Source organism: Callionymus lyra, chromosome 12 (assembly GCF_982586985.1).
Source record: "Callionymus lyra chromosome 12, fCalLyr1.hap1.1, whole genome shotgun sequence".
Classification (NCBI taxonomy): domain Eukaryota; kingdom Metazoa; phylum Chordata; class Actinopteri; order Syngnathiformes; family Callionymidae; genus Callionymus; species Callionymus lyra.
In genome coordinates, this window is record NC_141829.1 from 10236534 (window position 1) to 10253741 (window position 17208).

Below are 17208 nucleotides of genomic sequence, written 5' to 3' on the forward strand. Positions count from 1 at the left end.
CAAAATACTGAGTCTTTTTTTCTTTACACCGGTCACATGCATGCTCGCGGATCCCAGGTCGTCAGTTCGATCTCATGCAGTCGTTTGGTCGTTGGATTCATTTGTTTGCCGCGGGAGATCTCGGCAGATCTCGGAGCAGGAGGGTGAACGTCTCTCATGTCAGATCTGAGATACTGATGTTGACAAATAGAGACGAGGGAGGGATCGATGTTCCGTCTTTGGATAGCAGATGCACGTGACGATATCCTACCGACACCAAGGAGAAGTTGATTAGTACACTGACTTTCTATAGTCCACAACATCATGACCACCTGTCTTAACAAGATACCGTTGTCCCTCCATCAGACAATTCTTCAATATTCATTTGAACTTGCAAATTCAACATTTCATGTAATGTTTCTTCCCTCTCAATAACCAATAACGGTGACCTGAACAACCCCATAATGCTTTGCCACCCAGCCAACCAATCAGAGCTATTGGTCATTTTTAACGTATTAACATAGAATTTAAGTACAAAATTGTAGCGAACAATAAGCCACCAATTAATAGTAGTGTGTAGAAAGGCATTATAGAAGTTTACTGTTTTGTTGACATCGTAAGTAAGGTGGGTACTGTAGTAAGTGTGTCCCACTAAGGCAAGGGACCACTTTATATTGAATATCCCCTTAAATTTCTATCTTGGGTTCTAAGGTAAACTTGATTCTCTAACCACACACCTGGTTGGATGCAGGTAAACGGGAGCGTAAACTGTCCCATGAAGTCGTTCCTGGAAGCTTTATCGTAGTCTTCGACTTGAAAACGAACCAGGGCCAGTTCAGGAGCGTGGACCAGGAAGTTTAGTGTTTCGTTCCAGACTGGATTAAACCCTGCAGAAGTGATGGCAGTAGAGATTGTGATTGTAGTTTTTCATAGCATTACTTTGACGCTAAATGAAAGTGTACCATTGTTGTTGATGTGACTGGTTTCGTCCTTGGCCTGGTCTTGTGGAACTCCATATACCTCAACCCGGACCAGGGGGTCGACGATAGAGCCCTCTTTCTGGTTGACCTTTGGAAGCTGCTGACCACTTATTACCTGATATACAGGACACCCTCGTCAAGGACCCTTTTAACCATAAACGACCGAAAAATTTGACAATTTATGAGGTACCTGGATGGACAGGCGTTGAGGTCTGCAGCCTCGACGCTCCCCAGCCTTCTCTGGACTGAACTGTGAGTCGGAGTCGCGCAGATACTCTGGTTTGAGGACGTAACCGCAGCTGCCGTTCTGGCGGAACAGACCGTCGTTCAGATCCATCTCCAGACCGGCTGTCTGGAAGTTCAGAGCCACTTTTGGGAAACAGCAGAAGGGCAAATTATATTATAGATATGCTTCATCATCCTGCCTGAGTATATTCATTGGTTTAATTCCCACATGGGATTCCTTGAGCAGAACTGAAAGCCTATAAGAAAAGGCGTGACTTGTTAGAGCATAGAAAGTATAGTATATCAAGTATCATCAACCACATTCCTCTAGTCCCACTAGTATATCTAGTAGAAAGACAGAAATGAGAAACTATAAAAAAGAAATTGATAAGATAAGAGTCAGCGCTTATGAAAGTCAAAAACAAGAGTAAAACTGATGTTGAAGGAAAGTAATTGGTTTGATCGAGGAGAAAAAAGCATCAATAATTAATGTATTTAGCCTTAAATGCTGTAAAGAAAATGTCAAAGTCTGTATCCTACTTCCCTTCAACCCTCGACTTAGACTTGCTAAAATATTTTGACCCCTTGTTTGATTGAGTTTGACAACCTTGAATGAATGGTTTATTCAAACAAAACTCAAAGTTCCTTATCAAAGGCAAAGCAAACCCTAACCATGAACTTCAGTTTCACCACATATAGAGGGCGCTGTTCTGTTCTATAATCCTGAGAGAGCTCACCAATCTGACAGCCAACATTCCACATCTCTTGGGGGTTGAAGTTGGAGGAGTCGGTCCTGAGGCCGCCGGGATAGATCCTGCTCAGCTGTTTGGTGTTGTACTGCACAAAGTCCGTTCCTGGAGAAGACACCAAAATGAATACTTAGTAATATTACTATTTTATGAACATTTTATTCAAGTGTGGATTTCATTTAATTCTGTGTGATACTGGTGTAACGTTAGTGGTGTTTATTGGAAAGAATCTGGAAATACACTACGTATCACAATTCAGGGTAAACGATAGGATATCATTATACTGTAGTAACTCGACGACACATGTAGTGTAGTATTGTCGAATTTACAGACCACATGACTCTTGACGAAGTCGTAACTGCTTTCGTTTGTTCTGAAACCAAAATATGTCCAAACATCAGCTTTAAAAGCTGCTGGAGTCGATTGTATCCTCTCGTCCTCAGTAATCGCCGGGATCTCGCGGGATTTCAATGTTCCTTGTAGCTGTGGCGGATGTTATAACTACTGCCATCTAGTGGCCCGAAGTTTAATTGAAACACAAAAATGAACCATATATGTTATTGTTAATAATAAAACAAATTATAATTTCTTAATTGAACTATAAAGAATAAAATAACTATACTGACACTTGAAATAGGATTTGCAAGGGGAAAAAAAGAGTAGTGTTGTCAAATATCGATACAGTATCGTTGAAAAGAATAAAGCGATATATCTCCATATCAATATTTCATAGCACCTCTAGGTAGTGATGTGTTGATGAAGCTTCATGAAACAGTGTCATGTTGTTTAGAGGTCAGTAGGTGGCACCATCAGTTTAAAAATTATGTTTCATTAGAACAGTTTTTCAATACAAAGGAAAATAGTACAGAGACCGCCATCTAGTGGACTCTGAAAATAATGACACTGCTTCATAAATCTTCATCAGAACAATCACTACCTCTAGTTAACATTAAAGCTTTTGTGTATCACTTTTTTTTTTTCACCTGCTTCCTTCGCCAGCCGCTTGACCTTTGACTCTGAAAACGAGGACATCTCGTAACACTTGGCGTGGGTGCGGGCGTGGTCGAAGCTGTGGAAGTGGACGCTCTTGCAGTAGACCACCAGGTCCGACAGCTCCGTGGACAGCTTGGAAGTGGATTTCTAAACAACGAGAGAGAAATAATTTACACCTTTTAAAAAATATAAGAAATCTGTGAACAAAAAAACTTCTAAACAAACCAGACTTTATGATAAATGTATCTATTTAAGAACCAAATTCAATTGGAGTAAATAAGCATCAGTCTTCTCAGTGTTTATTTTGATTTATCTTCCTTGCTTTATTCTGGTCTCGCCACCATGTCCTGTCTCTGTTTTTCTGTCTCCTTCTACTATCACTTCTTTATCTGCTGATGTCACCGTCTCTGCTTTTCCTCACAACAAAATAAAGAGACGTTGATTAGCCAACGCCTTAAAAAACAAAACACTATTTTCATCTAGTTAAAAGAAGGGGAAGTTTGCATCCATGTTGTGGGTATGAAGGTTTACTCCGGGTACTGAGCAACGATAGAAAAACTACTACTAGCGGACAGGTTTCATAATGAAGGTGAATTCAATTATTGTTGGATCTACATGAACAAGTCTTTATAAATTCTCCCTCCACTGGTATCAGTACCTTCTGTTGGAGGTTCAAACTCTCCAGGTTATCTGCCGACGCACTCCTTCCGTCCCCGTTGGTCATCTCCTCGTCGTCGCTGACGTCATCGGTCACGGTTTCGTCCAGGCTTCCCTCTAAGCTGCCGATTTTTTTGGCTTTCAGCAAGATTTTCCCCTTCAACTCCTTTCAGAAATGAGGCGAAAGTTAAAGATCAGATTCTAGACAGGAGGTTTTCTATTGATCCGTCTTGAGTGCTCTGATGGAAAGTGTTTTTAAAGTTTGACTACTGCTTCCAGGAGAGTTAAGAACACACCAGTCGGACCATTACCCATGGAAAATACTGATGAATATTTGATGGCGTCTGAGAGTTCCTGGTGGAATTGAACCGGGGGCCAAACGTTAGACTTCCAGTCTGCAGCCACTCAGTCAAGTGTGTTTGGATTCAGGACATCTATTTAAAAATTTCCATTTTAGTGCCATATAAGTTATGGATGTGATCAGTGAGCATAATACTTCTGGACTTTATGATAAGATAATCCTTTATTTATTCCTCAGTGAGGACATTTATGCTGTGACAGCAGCAAGTTTATGGTTGGATAAGATTAAACTTCATAATATGAGGGCTGTTAGAAAATATTGATACACTTAAAAGTCACTATATTTTCATGTTTTCATATTGATTATAACAGCACTGTACCAATGAGTTTTCTTTGTTTTGTTCGTATTTCTTTATTATCATCATAGACCTTATCATCATATACGTCAATACTGTTTCAAATAAAATAATTCATTTTTTATGTAGAATTAACATCCAACAGCGTTTGTTCATTTTTGTGTTTCAATCAAACTTAAGTCTGCCAGATCTAGATAAATGTAGATAAGCTAGATAGATACTGTGAGATCCATGCAATGACTGAGGACGAGAGGATACAGTGACTCCAGCAGCTTTTAAAGCTGATGCTTGGACATATTTTGGTTTCAAAACAAATGAAAGCAGTTACGACTTCGTAGAAAATCATGTGGTCTGTAAATTCTGCAACACCAGAGTCAATTACTCGACAATACTACAAATATATACTTTTTACTAAAGTATCATGATATATCATGATGAGCCTCTGTATCGTGATATGTTTCGTAACGCCAGATTCTTGCCAAAACCAACCGCTACAATATATCAAATAATACATTAAAGAAACAAACATAATTCTAAAAATAGTTACAAAATAAAACTATTAGTGGTACAATAAACAGAAGTGCAGCAGAAAGCACAATAAATAAAGTAGCTACTGCTAGTTAGCTCTCCAACTCCCATGTGTCAAAGTCAAGGGTGTTTTTGTGGCCAAAGAGACCTTGCAAAAGTTGTTAGGTAATTAAAAACATCTTAGCAAATCTTTTTATTACATCGTCACACACAAAGATGAATCCTTGTAGGTATTTTTAGCAAGAAAAATGTAGGCAGGAAGATGACGAGCAGATGTTTGTGGTTATTATGTCAGTAGTAAATTAATAAGGTATTTCGACACCCAGCAAAGACAATATATTTCCTTTCATTTTACTTCCAAATTAATTGACATTAAAGCCTTTTTTTCAACTATTAACGTCCACATTTGAACCTGAGTTTAACCCACCTGCTAACTATTATCAGATTACTTTATTTGTATGTTTACTTGTTTTAATTTTCTTTAAATGATTTTAAAACATGATTTTTAAAAAGATAAAAACGATCAATATACATTTATTCCTGGGAAGAAAGAAGGGGTCGGACTTTAGAAGCAAAAACAATTTGTGACGGTGTTTACCTGAGGAGAAGGAAGCTGCTTTGGGACCTGGCCGTCCAGTAAGGCGGTGAGTAGCATGTCACCCAGGATCTGGGTCAAGTGTTTGGCCATGACCTTCTGCTGTTCCACACCACAGTGGTTCTCCAGCGACAGAATGACCGGGAACTGAGATTTCTGTCAAGCAGAGAGGAAGAAGAACTTTTATTGGTGTTTAATGATGTTTCTTGGGCCAAAATTGAAGCCGAAGACACAGTCTAGTGAGGATTTTGGGGTCGATTCCCACTTTCAAAATGGATTGTAGCAAAAAATAAGGTTTATTTTAACGTCTCCTTTCCCGAGCTTTAGGTCGACGGTAATTTTGCCAGGTTTACGCAACATTTAGGGGTATAATGTCGGGCTGAAACTGAGACGGCGTTACCTTGAAAGAGTACTCCTTCAGAGTGGCAATGACGTCCCTGAAGAGGATCTTTGATGTCAGAGTGTGACCGTGGTAAACCACCGGTTCGCCGTCGCCGCCGTCCCAACAGTCCACCTCCACGCATCGGCATCCTCGCTTCAGAGCCCTGAACAGACGAAAATATATTAGGTTTTAACGGTACAAATGTTGCATTTTCATTCTCCAGTTTGAGACGTCGATGTTGTTAAATATTTGTTTAGATGAATTATATGAACAGATCCAGGTTCCCTCACTTGATGTAGGCCTCCAGGCTGCTGTGTCCTCGGAGCTGGTCCTCCAGCAGGTAGGTGTTGTGCGAGGAGGAGATGAAGTAGTGGCTCAGCGGGCGGCCCATGTCCTGGTGGAGAACCAGGTGGTCCGGTCGAAAGATGGAGCCGTCCTGAGAGCACAAGTACTTCTGGAAGCCGTCCAGAGACATGGCGCCTTGAGATTTAGCTGGTGAGGAAGGTAATGGACGTTAAACACAATTTTGATGAGTCAATCATAAAAACCTTTTAAGCGGTCTCCTTAATCTAATTTCTCTGACTGGCTTCCTGTCCAGGGTGTCCCCTGCCTCTCGCCTAATGAAACTGGGATAGGCTCCAGTCTTAACCCCCATAACAGTTAAAGCGATAGAAAATGAATGAAATTTGGATTCTTGGAATATTAAATTTTGTGTCTGTTTTATATACATATCTGATTCTGTACGTATTATTACCTTTTTAAATCCTTATGCTGTGCATTTTTTGATTTGTATTTTTTAACGTATTTATTTATTTATTCACAAACATTCACTAAATGTTATTGTGTTTTTTATACCACCATTAATGTTGTAAACTGTTGTTATAATATTTATTGACACGTACACAACGTTAAAAAGTTGATTTCATTAAGTATTTATTCATATATATTTCAAATAATATTGAATTTGTATGCCTTTCCTATTGTATAAAATCATTATTTATAAACCAGTTTACAATAACTGCGTTTATGCTTTTTTAATAAATTTAGTTTATTTTTATTGAGAGGCTTTATATAATCAATCAGAATCCCTCCTATTTATATATATATTGCATATATATATATATATAAACTGGGGCAAAAAAAAGTATTTAGTCAGTCACCAATTATGCAAGTTCTCCCACTTAAAAAGATGAGAGAGGCCTGTATTTTTCATCATAGTTACCTCATGTATAAGGAAAAAAATCCAGAAAATGACACTGTCTGATTTTTAAAGAATTTATTTGTAAATGATGGTGGAAAATTAGTATTTGGTCATCTACAAACCAGCAAGATGTTTGGCTTTCACAGACCAGTAACTTCCTCCTCCGTCCTCCACTACCTGTATCAATGGAACCGTTTGGCCTCGTTATTAGTATAAAAGACACTTGTCCACAACCTCAAACGGTCAAACTCCAAACTCTACAATGGCCAAGAGACCAAAGCGCTGTCTAAGGACACCAGAAAGAAAACCTGCACCAGACCAGGAAGATTGAATCTGCAATAGGTAAGCAGCCTGGTTTGATGAAATCAATTGTTGGAGCAATTCTTAGAAAATGGAAGACCACTGATAATCTTCCTTGATCTCAGCCCGTGGGGTCAAAATGATCACAACAATTGTGAGCAAAAATCCCAGAATCACACGGTGGGAAACTAGTGAATGACCTGCAGAGAGCTGGGACCAGAGTAACAAAGGCTACCATCAGTAACACACGACGACCCCAGGGACTAAATCCTCCATTGCCCACTGTATATCTCCCACAGGATGGGTCGATGAAGCTTCATGAAACAGTTGGTGAGGTATCATGACACACTGTCGTTTATGGAAGGCCACTAGATGATACCAGGTTGCATTGAATGAGAGAAGAGAGTGCCATCTAGTGGCCTTTTTAAAATGAAGCCACTGTATCGTGATACCTCATAGGCTGTTTCGTGAAACCTCATCAACCTGTCACTACGTCTCCCTATCTCATTGACATTGTTGACTTCTTTTTGGGCGATTTTTCTCTGCAGTTTCACGATAAGGTCTTGACATTTTCAGTTCTGTTCTGTTAAAATATATATGTAGTTTTTAACTGAAATAGTGGTTATAAAACAATGATAATAGAGGATCATCATGAAGCTTATCAGGTGTTTCAAGAAACCTCATCAAAACATCCTTTTTATCTATTGAATGCACATCAACAATAATTAGTGATGTGTTGATGAAGCTTCATGAAGCAGTGTCATTATCCTCAGAGTCCACTAGATGGCTTCTCTGAACTATTTTCCTTTGTTTTGAACAACTGTTCTAATGAAACATCATTTTTAAACTGATGGCGCCACCTACTGACCTCTAAACAACATGACACTGTTTCATGAAGCTTCATCAAACCGTCACTAAAAAAAAAATATTAAAATGACCATTGAAATCTGAAGTGGAGGCGGTGCCTCACCCAGCTACATAGGGTTAAAGGAAAGGATATCCGGGACAAGTTGTCAGAACGTCAAAGATCATATACAGACAGACGACCTCTCACACACGCACACAGAAAACTTTTCGGCTAATGTTTATTCAGTTAACAATAGTTACATAATATATAACAAAATGCTGACCTGATTCCGAGGGTTCGTATTTCCGGATCAGGTCCTTTGCGTTCTGAGCGCCGCTGCTGCCCTCGTGTTGCTCGACCTTCAGGAAACTCTCCAGTTCGTCCAACAGCAACTTCTCGCCGTCTCCGGAGTAGTCCTGGAACACCTTCCACACCTCGTCCCGCTGAGTCAGCATCTTGTAGAAGAAAACAAACTGCTCGATCTCCAGAGAGCCGAACCCCGACTTGTCCGCCATCTGCGAAGATTTGAACTTTAGCCTCAGCTCTCTGAACATTGAGTGATAGTTATTTATTGTTTGATTGAATCTCCTCACAGTGAAGAGATGCAGAGCGTGTTCCTCGTTCATCTCAACGTTCATCATCTTCAGCAGCTTCCGGACTTCCTTGAAGGTCATCTTTCCATCTTTGTTTTTGTCTGCCTTCTGGAACCAGTCCCACACCCACCTGACAGGAAGCTAAGGAACCTTGGATGCATCAAAACGTTCACATGGTTCAAGGTTGATGAGAAGGAGAGCTATCGTTATTATCGTTACCTTTTTTATCTACATTTCTTTTTTGTTTATTTTGTATTTTCAGGAGATATTTATAATCCCATGATTCTCAGTTAAACAAGCATTTGTTTACATTTTTTTTGGATTATTATTTAATTAATTGTAATATTTTTTATTTTTATTTTATAAATTATTAATTATTTATATGTCATTGTATTTGTATGTCTCGTTTTTATATTTTATTTTTTTTATTTTTATTTTTATTTATCTCTTCTTATTATTTCATTATTTTATTGTGAAATGCCGCCACAGATATACAATCCTGCGATCACTGGCAATAAAAGTTTCTCATAAATTCATTTATTTTGTTTAAAATATATTTGAAATAAAAATGTAAAGTTCAAACAAACATTTTTGGAGTTTTCCATGTGTTTATTTATACATTTTGCGGCGACGCCACAAAGGTCAATACTGCAATTTCAGGCTTTTTACTTGTAGATATTCAACAAAAATATGTTCTACTATAAATTAAAACATCTCTTGACATCCTTCACACACTGTTTTCGTGCAGCTTGAAGATAGTTGACAACCAGGTATTTTTCCTGGCCTGACACGCCTCAGCCTTCTCTTCACCCTAACATTAACGGTGTTGAGGTGTAACGTTACAGCGTAGAAGTGTCTCCTCCTTCATTACAACATTAATAATCAAGTAAAGGAGAATGACTTGACACGTTTAATTAGGTGTCGACACCACGTGTGTGGCTGGAACCCATGTCTGGTCCTCACCTGTGATCACATGACACCAACCTGGGGCCACAACTCCAAACATTTCTCCTCTTCCACACTTGAAATATACCTGTTTCTACCCACATTTAAAGACCATTAACATCTTTTATAAGGAAAGATTATCAACTTTTAATTAACTAGCTTTGAGAGGCATTTTTGACATTTTTACTACTGTCTCTACTGTATCTATCCATCTACGTCTTTACTGTATCTATGTCTTTACTGTATGTATATATGTCTCTAATGTATGTATCTATGTCTTTACTTTATGTATATATGTCTCTAATGTATGTATATATGTCTTTACTTTATTTATATGTGTCTAATGTATGTATCTATGTCTCTACTGTCTCTATCTATGTCTTTATTGTATGTTTATACGTCTCTAATGTATGTATCTATGTCTCTTCTGTATCTATCTATGTCTTTATTGTATGTATATACGTCTGTAATGTATGTATCTATGTCTTTACTTTATGTATATATGTCTCTAATGTATGTATCTATGTCGCTACTGTATCTATCTATGTCTTTATTGTATGTTTATACGTCTCTAATGTATGTATCTATGTCTCTACTGTATCTATCTATGTCTTTATTGTATGTATATACGTCTGTAATGTATGTATCTATGTCTTTACTTTATGTATATATGTCTCTAATGTATGTATCTATGTCTCTACTGTATCTATCTATGTCTTTATTGTATGTATATACATCTCCAATGTATGCATCTATGTCTTTACTTTATGTATATATGTCTCTAATGTATGTATCTATGTCTTTACTTTATGTATACATGTCTCTACTGTATCTATCTATTTCTCTACTATATGTATCTAAGTCTCTACTGTATTTATCTATGTCTTTACTGTGTGTATATCATCTCTAATGTATGTATCTATGTCTCTACTGTATCTATCTATGTCTTAACTGTATACATCTATGTCTCTACTGTATGTATCTATGTCTCTAATGTTGTTTCGTACTTTCATGCTAACCACCAAACAACAATTTTGCTTCAAGTCTCATAAACTCTAATTTGGGTCCAAATCGGCCTGTTAAATAGAATTATGTAAAGCTGTAGTTTCTTAGAATTGACTTCAGTCACACAGAGGTAAAGGATACTGGTCCAGTCGCTCCTTCTCATCCATGTTCTGAGCTCTGTGGACCAACTTGCGGACGCCATGAATCCAAGCTCGCGCCTCCTCCGGAGACTCGGCCACCAGATCCAGGTTTCCTTGTCGGCCGTGAAACACCAGAGTGAAGCAAAGGTTGGCAGGAAACTCCTCAGCGATGCTCAGCAAAACCTCGGACAGATGCCCTTCGCGCACCGCCTCCACGTCATTGACCGAGACTACATCAGGGGAGATCAGTGAATGATTGAGAGCTACAGATGCTAGAGGTTTGCTACTTCATGTAAACACATGTAGGTAGCAAGTAATTGTCTTGTTGGGATGCTAATTACGCTAAGCTAGTAGTAAGCTAACAACATCTAGCGGTTTACACATTTTGTTTGGCAGGTGTTTTTTTTTCTATATATATATGAAGATTTTTGTTTTATTTTTTTAAGATAAAGGCAAGTTATTACTACATATTTTGGTAATAAAGCTTTACCTTACCTTACCTTACTTCAGCAACAGCCTTTTAGCTTAGCTCGTTCAAAGGGAGCCTTTCTGATTAATACTACTAGATAAGACATTAAAACATTATTAGCATGTATTTTTGACAAACTAGATTCTAAAAAAAGAAGAAAAAATTAACTCAAACTTTGGAATATTTATCCAAAAAGGGAACATTCCAGATTGAGCTCCATCCACATTTCAGTTGAAGGTAATTTCACTGATCTAAAATGTCATGTTCATGTAATGTCACATAATTTAAAAAACATATATTAAAAAAAAAAGATGTTAAATATTTATATGGGCAAAAAAAACAACCTATAATGACAGTAATATTGACAATATATTGTCAATTTTATTCATTTATTTATTTAACCCGAGACAACAAAGGAAGAAGCCTGAGGTCTATTTACTATGTGACTTTTTCCACGAGCTTGTAAATTAATCTACTAAATATTATAAGCAAATAATAAATAATATAAGTAAATTAAATTAATTAAGAAATGCTCCGCCACTGCCACCGCAAAACTGCAAGATAATAAATAATAATAAAATAATGAATAACAAAATAAACGTCTTCCTCCTTTACAATTTGCACTGCTTTCTTCTACATCTTATAATGTATTTTATTTTAATTTACTCAATTTTTTTTAATTTACACTAAATCATGAATCATTTAAAATGTAAATCCTGAGATCTAGAGAAACGTATACGTCCCTGTGGTAACTGATTACTGTATATGTATATCCCTGAAATAAAATATTTAAAGAGCTGCAGAGATGTCACAACACAAGTGCTGTTCATTACTGATAATATAGCAGACGGAATACAAAAACTTTTATTTATGTTTATTCTAATAAAAAGGGTAGCTGGAGAGAAGCAGGGGACACCCTGGACAGGTGGTCAATCACATGAGACGTATAGACAGACAACCAGTATCTCACAAATAATTTAGACTCATCAATTAGCCTCATGTTTTGTAATGGAGGAGGAAACTAGAGTTCTCGCACGTGGCGGCTAATTTGTGGCATTTGTAAAATAAATCCTAGCTCGATAAAATATTTATCACACAAACCCCTGCTATGCTAGCTTCGTAGCTGCTAGCAAACACAACCTTTGACCTGTGCTGTGTCTCAAATCACATACTAGCGTACTCAAAGTTAGTATTTTTAGTGCGTAAGTGCGTCTCAATTTTTAGTATGCGAAATTTAGTGCGCCATGCACACTAAATTGTCACTAAAACGCCCACAAAACTGAGTATGGTTCGATGGACACTTTCTACCCTAAACGGCTCCATCTTAGTGACGTTGTAAACGGAAGTTACGTCATATATATATATATATATATATATATATATATATACATATACTTACAGGTGCATTTTCAGCCAGCAGTAGAAGGATGACACGTCTTCGCTGCTGATACCCGCTTAAATATCTCGCAAATATTTAGATTCTCATATTTTTTCTTTATTTCTTTTTCCAAACTTGCAAAACGTGCTGCCAGCAGGTGTCGATAGCGTTCAAACAGCTGGTTGAAATCATCGTTAAATAGAAGTAGAAGAAGAAGCTGTCGCGTCATTTCCTGTTAGTGTGTAGCAGCAGAGTTTAATTTGAGACGTACTATCTGTGGAGAATTAGTTACTTGTTAGTACGTACACTATCCTGATGCATACTAACTTCTAGTATACTAAGAGAAGTATGCGATTTGAGACACAGCACAAGTGAATTAAAATGTCAGGGACTCACATGTGGAGTGGCCGATCCCCGCCCAGCGAGACTTGTACCAAATGGTCATCCCGTCCTCCAGGAGTCGGAAGTGCCGCTGCTTCTTCCAGGAGCGAGACTTGACCTTCCTTAGAGTCGACCCGGCCATCATCACCTTGATGTCCGGGTCGTCATGGATACCTGAATATGACACATATTAGACTGTATTGTTTTAATTCATGCATCAACAATATATATATATATATATATAAATACACTCACGTGTTGTCGTTTCTCGATCCATTGCTATTTCTGAACCATGCCGGTCCAATCCTGCGGAAAATCAATCGATAAAGCGTCAGGGTTAAGAAAATAATCAATACATTCTTCAAAAGGCTTCAGCATCTCAGAGACACTCTTGGCCGCAGCACTGACTCAGGGAAAAATCACAAACTGCTGTCGATATGTCGGACTAAATAAAACTCTACCTAATGAATCACTGTCATGTGACCACTTTAGGAAATTACAGCAGCAGCAGCAGCAGCGACGGTGAAGTTTTGTTTACCAGGAAGATCCATAAAAGTCCTTTGTGTTGAATTATGTTACTAGATTGTAGGTTTCTCTTCAATATATAGGTAAGATACTAAAGAAATATTATATATGAACACACACACACATATATATATATATATATATATATACCAGTAGATGTTGTTTTATAAAAGAATTGTATTTGCTGCGATTGATCACAAGAGGTGATTGCATATATGGTGGAAATATGTATACCTAATAGATACATATATACACACACATATATATATATACATATATGGTGGAAATACACTATATATACCTAATAGATACATATATACACACACATATATATATACATATATGGTGGAAATACACTATATATACCTAATAGATACATATATACACACACATATATATATACATATATAGTGGAAATACACTATATATACCTAATAGATACATATATACACACACACACATATATTTATATATATATATACCTAATTTTCCGAAGGACATCTTCAGAGGGATTAATAAAGTCTATCTTATCTAATCTAATAAAATCAACTCTTGTGGTCGCAGTGATAACAAAAAAGATTCAAGATTTTTGTCTTGTAAATAAAATCTATATTTCAACTATAAGAGAGAACTGTTTTTATGAAATAATTTCTTGGTTGAGAACATGTTGTGAATTGTCAAACCCTGCAGGTGATTTCCAGCCTCTTGCAGTCGAACACAAGAATCCTCCATGACATTTAAAGTTATGTGAAATGACAAGTTCTGACAGATTTTAGCTCCAGACTTTTATCTGAATAGTACTTTTTTTGGGACATTTTCACAACAATTACTACACAAAACTTTGGGAATTTTCCACCAAATACTATATAATGTTGAGTTTAAATGTGGTTCTTTCGTTTAACTTCTGACTGAAGCTCTTTTTTAGACAAAGTATGTAGCATTGATGGTCATTACATTTGTTACATTGAGGTTGAGATGATCCATGTTAGCATTTAGCTTGATTGTAGCATGTTTTTAACAACATTCTAGGACACACTAACTAATTACAGTTGTTACGCCTCTTGCCCTATCTACCTGGGACATGTTGCCCAAGAACCAAATTCCTCAGGGACCCCAGTTTATACACTAGCTGTTAGTAAAGATAAAGCTAACTATGGCTTAATTTTAATTGTTGTATAGCAAAGCATATAGCATTGTATATTTTAAACAAGATATAACATTTTTTCTTTTACCAAAAATCTTTTTAAGAGGCAATTAATACTTAAAATGACAAAAGCGGAGAAACAAAATCCCCAGTGTCACATTTAGAAGCTAGTTTTCAAAATAGAAATAAATGCTTCATAACATTTATTCATGATGTTAGGCCTCATGAGGGCCACATAAATACAGTCAAGGGGCTGCATGTGGCCCCCGAACCACACCTTCCCCAGGTCTTTATTATAATAAAAGGAGGAATAAAATAAACAGCTTTATTTTATTTTTTTAAATATTAGCCGTTATAGCATCATAGCTTGCATTTTAAGTTACATCTGTACTGTCAATACTTTGTTTGGCTGATGCTCAGGTATTAATTGACTTTTACAACAAATACAAAAGTTTAGTGTTTGTAACATTAACTCCAGAATCAGAAACTTTTATTTTAAACACAACATGGGAAGTTAAATAATAAAGCAACACGAAATAAGCAATAGAAAAACAGAACCAATACACTTCATTTTGTCTAATCTTTTATATTTCAGTATTTATTAAATCTATTATATTTAATTTATCTTCTAATATTTGACACTATAAAATTCATAACACCGTAAAAATATCAACCTTGAGTAAACCGGTGGTCGGACAATGGCTCGAGGACTCGTGGAAAAGCAAAAGTTGTTGTCAGTATTCCCACCTGACACTGATCTTTTCCTCTCATTGTCTCCTGAAACAACACAAACTCCCTCCTCCTTCTCATCCTCCTCGTCCTCCTCCTCCTCCTCCTCCTTCTCTGATGTGGTGCAATTCAATTGTGTAATTCACAACCAAAGCCCAGTAGTTATTATCCTTCAGATTTTGAAGGCAGATTCTTATGATGGTCTATTTTTAGGGCGACACTTTGGTGAGTCACTCTGGGGAGTTGCTGACCACAAACACTTGGAAATGACTCACGGGATTGAATGGGAAGTTGAGAATTAAACTAAAAGTCTTTCATCAAAATCAAGAGATGATTTCCAACAAGAAGCAGCTCAGGTTCAGCCGAGCTAGAGGAACTTTCCACGCCGGGTGATGAGGTCGGATTTCCGAACCCCTTTTTTTTTTTTTTCCTTTGCATCAAAAGGAATGTATAGTGGAATCTTGTGCGTACGGCGACGCTGCCAGGATGCACAGACGATTGGAAGCAGAAGTTGAAACATGAGACAGGAAAAAAAAAAACCTCTTGGTATTTAATGCATGTCCAGTTGACAGGTTTTCGAACTCACCTCAAAGGTCCCGACCAGGATGGGAGGCGGCTATGGGTTTTTTTTTCCCCTCCCAAGGAATGGTTGGACGTCCCGAGAAGGTGTGCGTCCAGATTTTGGCACAGTTTGCTGAGCTGCAGGCAGTTAAAAGGCGAAGGCTGTCCGGTGGGATGGTTCGGCTCAGCCTCCTTTTTACTCTCCTCTTACTGCTCTGTGCAGGAAACCTGACTCCCTCTGTTGCTGGTACGTTCTGCTCCCTCCCTCGGCGTCCTCCCCCCTTCCTTCCTCCTCTTTCCTCCCTCGCCCCATAATCAACAGCAGAGCGACGGCTGGCTCATAATTGTGTTCATGTCTGAGGAGAGCGAGGACGTTATCAGGAGGTTTGGAAAAACATTGTGGACACAATGCTGAGGAAAGGGTTGACCTGGAAAAACATATAAACTGTTTTTAGTTTCACACAATTACACAATAATTATTACAATACAATAATTAAGTTTATAATTGAAAACATTGTATTATTTAATGTGGCTTCTTTTTTCGAGCTTTTAAATAAATGTTTAAAATAGAAAATAAAAGATTATTCTAAACCTTTTACAGGCACTGTATGGGTTAATTGCCTCTTGTGATGATAGTAAAGAAAACGTTTTGCTCTTTATAAAATATATATAACAAGAAAAAATAAATGTTTTAAGTAAAACTTAATATAAATCGTTTTTTTTTTTTAAATAATATTGAACTAAATAATTCCTATATTAAAAGGTTTAATTTGTTTTTTCAAATAATTAAATCAGTAAATTGTTTTTTTTAATGCATTTTTTACAAAAGAATAAAAATATATTCTAATTCATATGATCAAAAAAACATATATTATAAATTAATTATTTTTCAATTTGTAGCCTTTTAAATTCAACCTTAAAATATTAGTATAATAGTAAAATCATAAAGAGTTTTTTTTTCAGATACAGTTAATTAAATTCTAAATTCCACTTTTTTTTTGTCTTTTAAATTCAATATAAAATAGTTTACATATTTTACACACAGTTAAAATTCTTTATTTAGAAAATGTAGTTTTGTTATTTGAATTAAAATATAAAAAAGTATTTATAAAAAAATGTATTAATTTAGAACATTCGGCTATTTTCTTTTTAATTTAATAATTTAAAAATATAACGAATTCAACCTTTCAATATAAAAACTATTGAATTCAATAATTGAAAAAAAAGTATCAATGCTCAAAAAAAA

At 36.7% G+C, this 17208-nt stretch overlaps 1 protein-coding gene across 2 annotated transcripts; it reads right to left on the bottom strand.

Moving 5' to 3' along the window:
• Positions 1 to 19: 19 nt before the first annotated feature.
• On the bottom strand, positions 20 to 16081 carry LOC148068199 (1-phosphatidylinositol 4,5-bisphosphate phosphodiesterase delta-4-like). Of its 2 annotated transcripts, none has more exons than XM_087803971.1 (16): positions 15988 to 16081; positions 13259 to 13309; positions 13019 to 13177; positions 10777 to 11005; positions 8686 to 8815; positions 8376 to 8607; positions 6035 to 6236; positions 5763 to 5907; positions 5366 to 5518; positions 3585 to 3749; positions 2917 to 3073; positions 1922 to 2038; positions 1150 to 1328; positions 942 to 1074; positions 717 to 866; positions 20 to 246 (listed from the first exon to the last, which is right to left on the bottom strand). In XM_087803971.1, the coding sequence occupies exons 2-16, from the start codon at positions 13278 to 13280 to the stop codon at positions 155 to 157; spliced, it is 2265 nt and encodes a 754-aa protein (XP_087660097.1). In that variant the 5' UTR covers positions 13281 to 13309; positions 15988 to 16081; the 3' UTR covers positions 20 to 154. The 2 variants fall into 2 exon arrangements, with proteins under 2 accessions (XP_087660097.1, XP_087660098.1); XM_087803972.1 differs by lacking the exon at positions 15988 to 16081 and adding an exon at positions 15347 to 15386.
• Positions 16082 to 17208: the final 1127 nt, after the last annotated feature.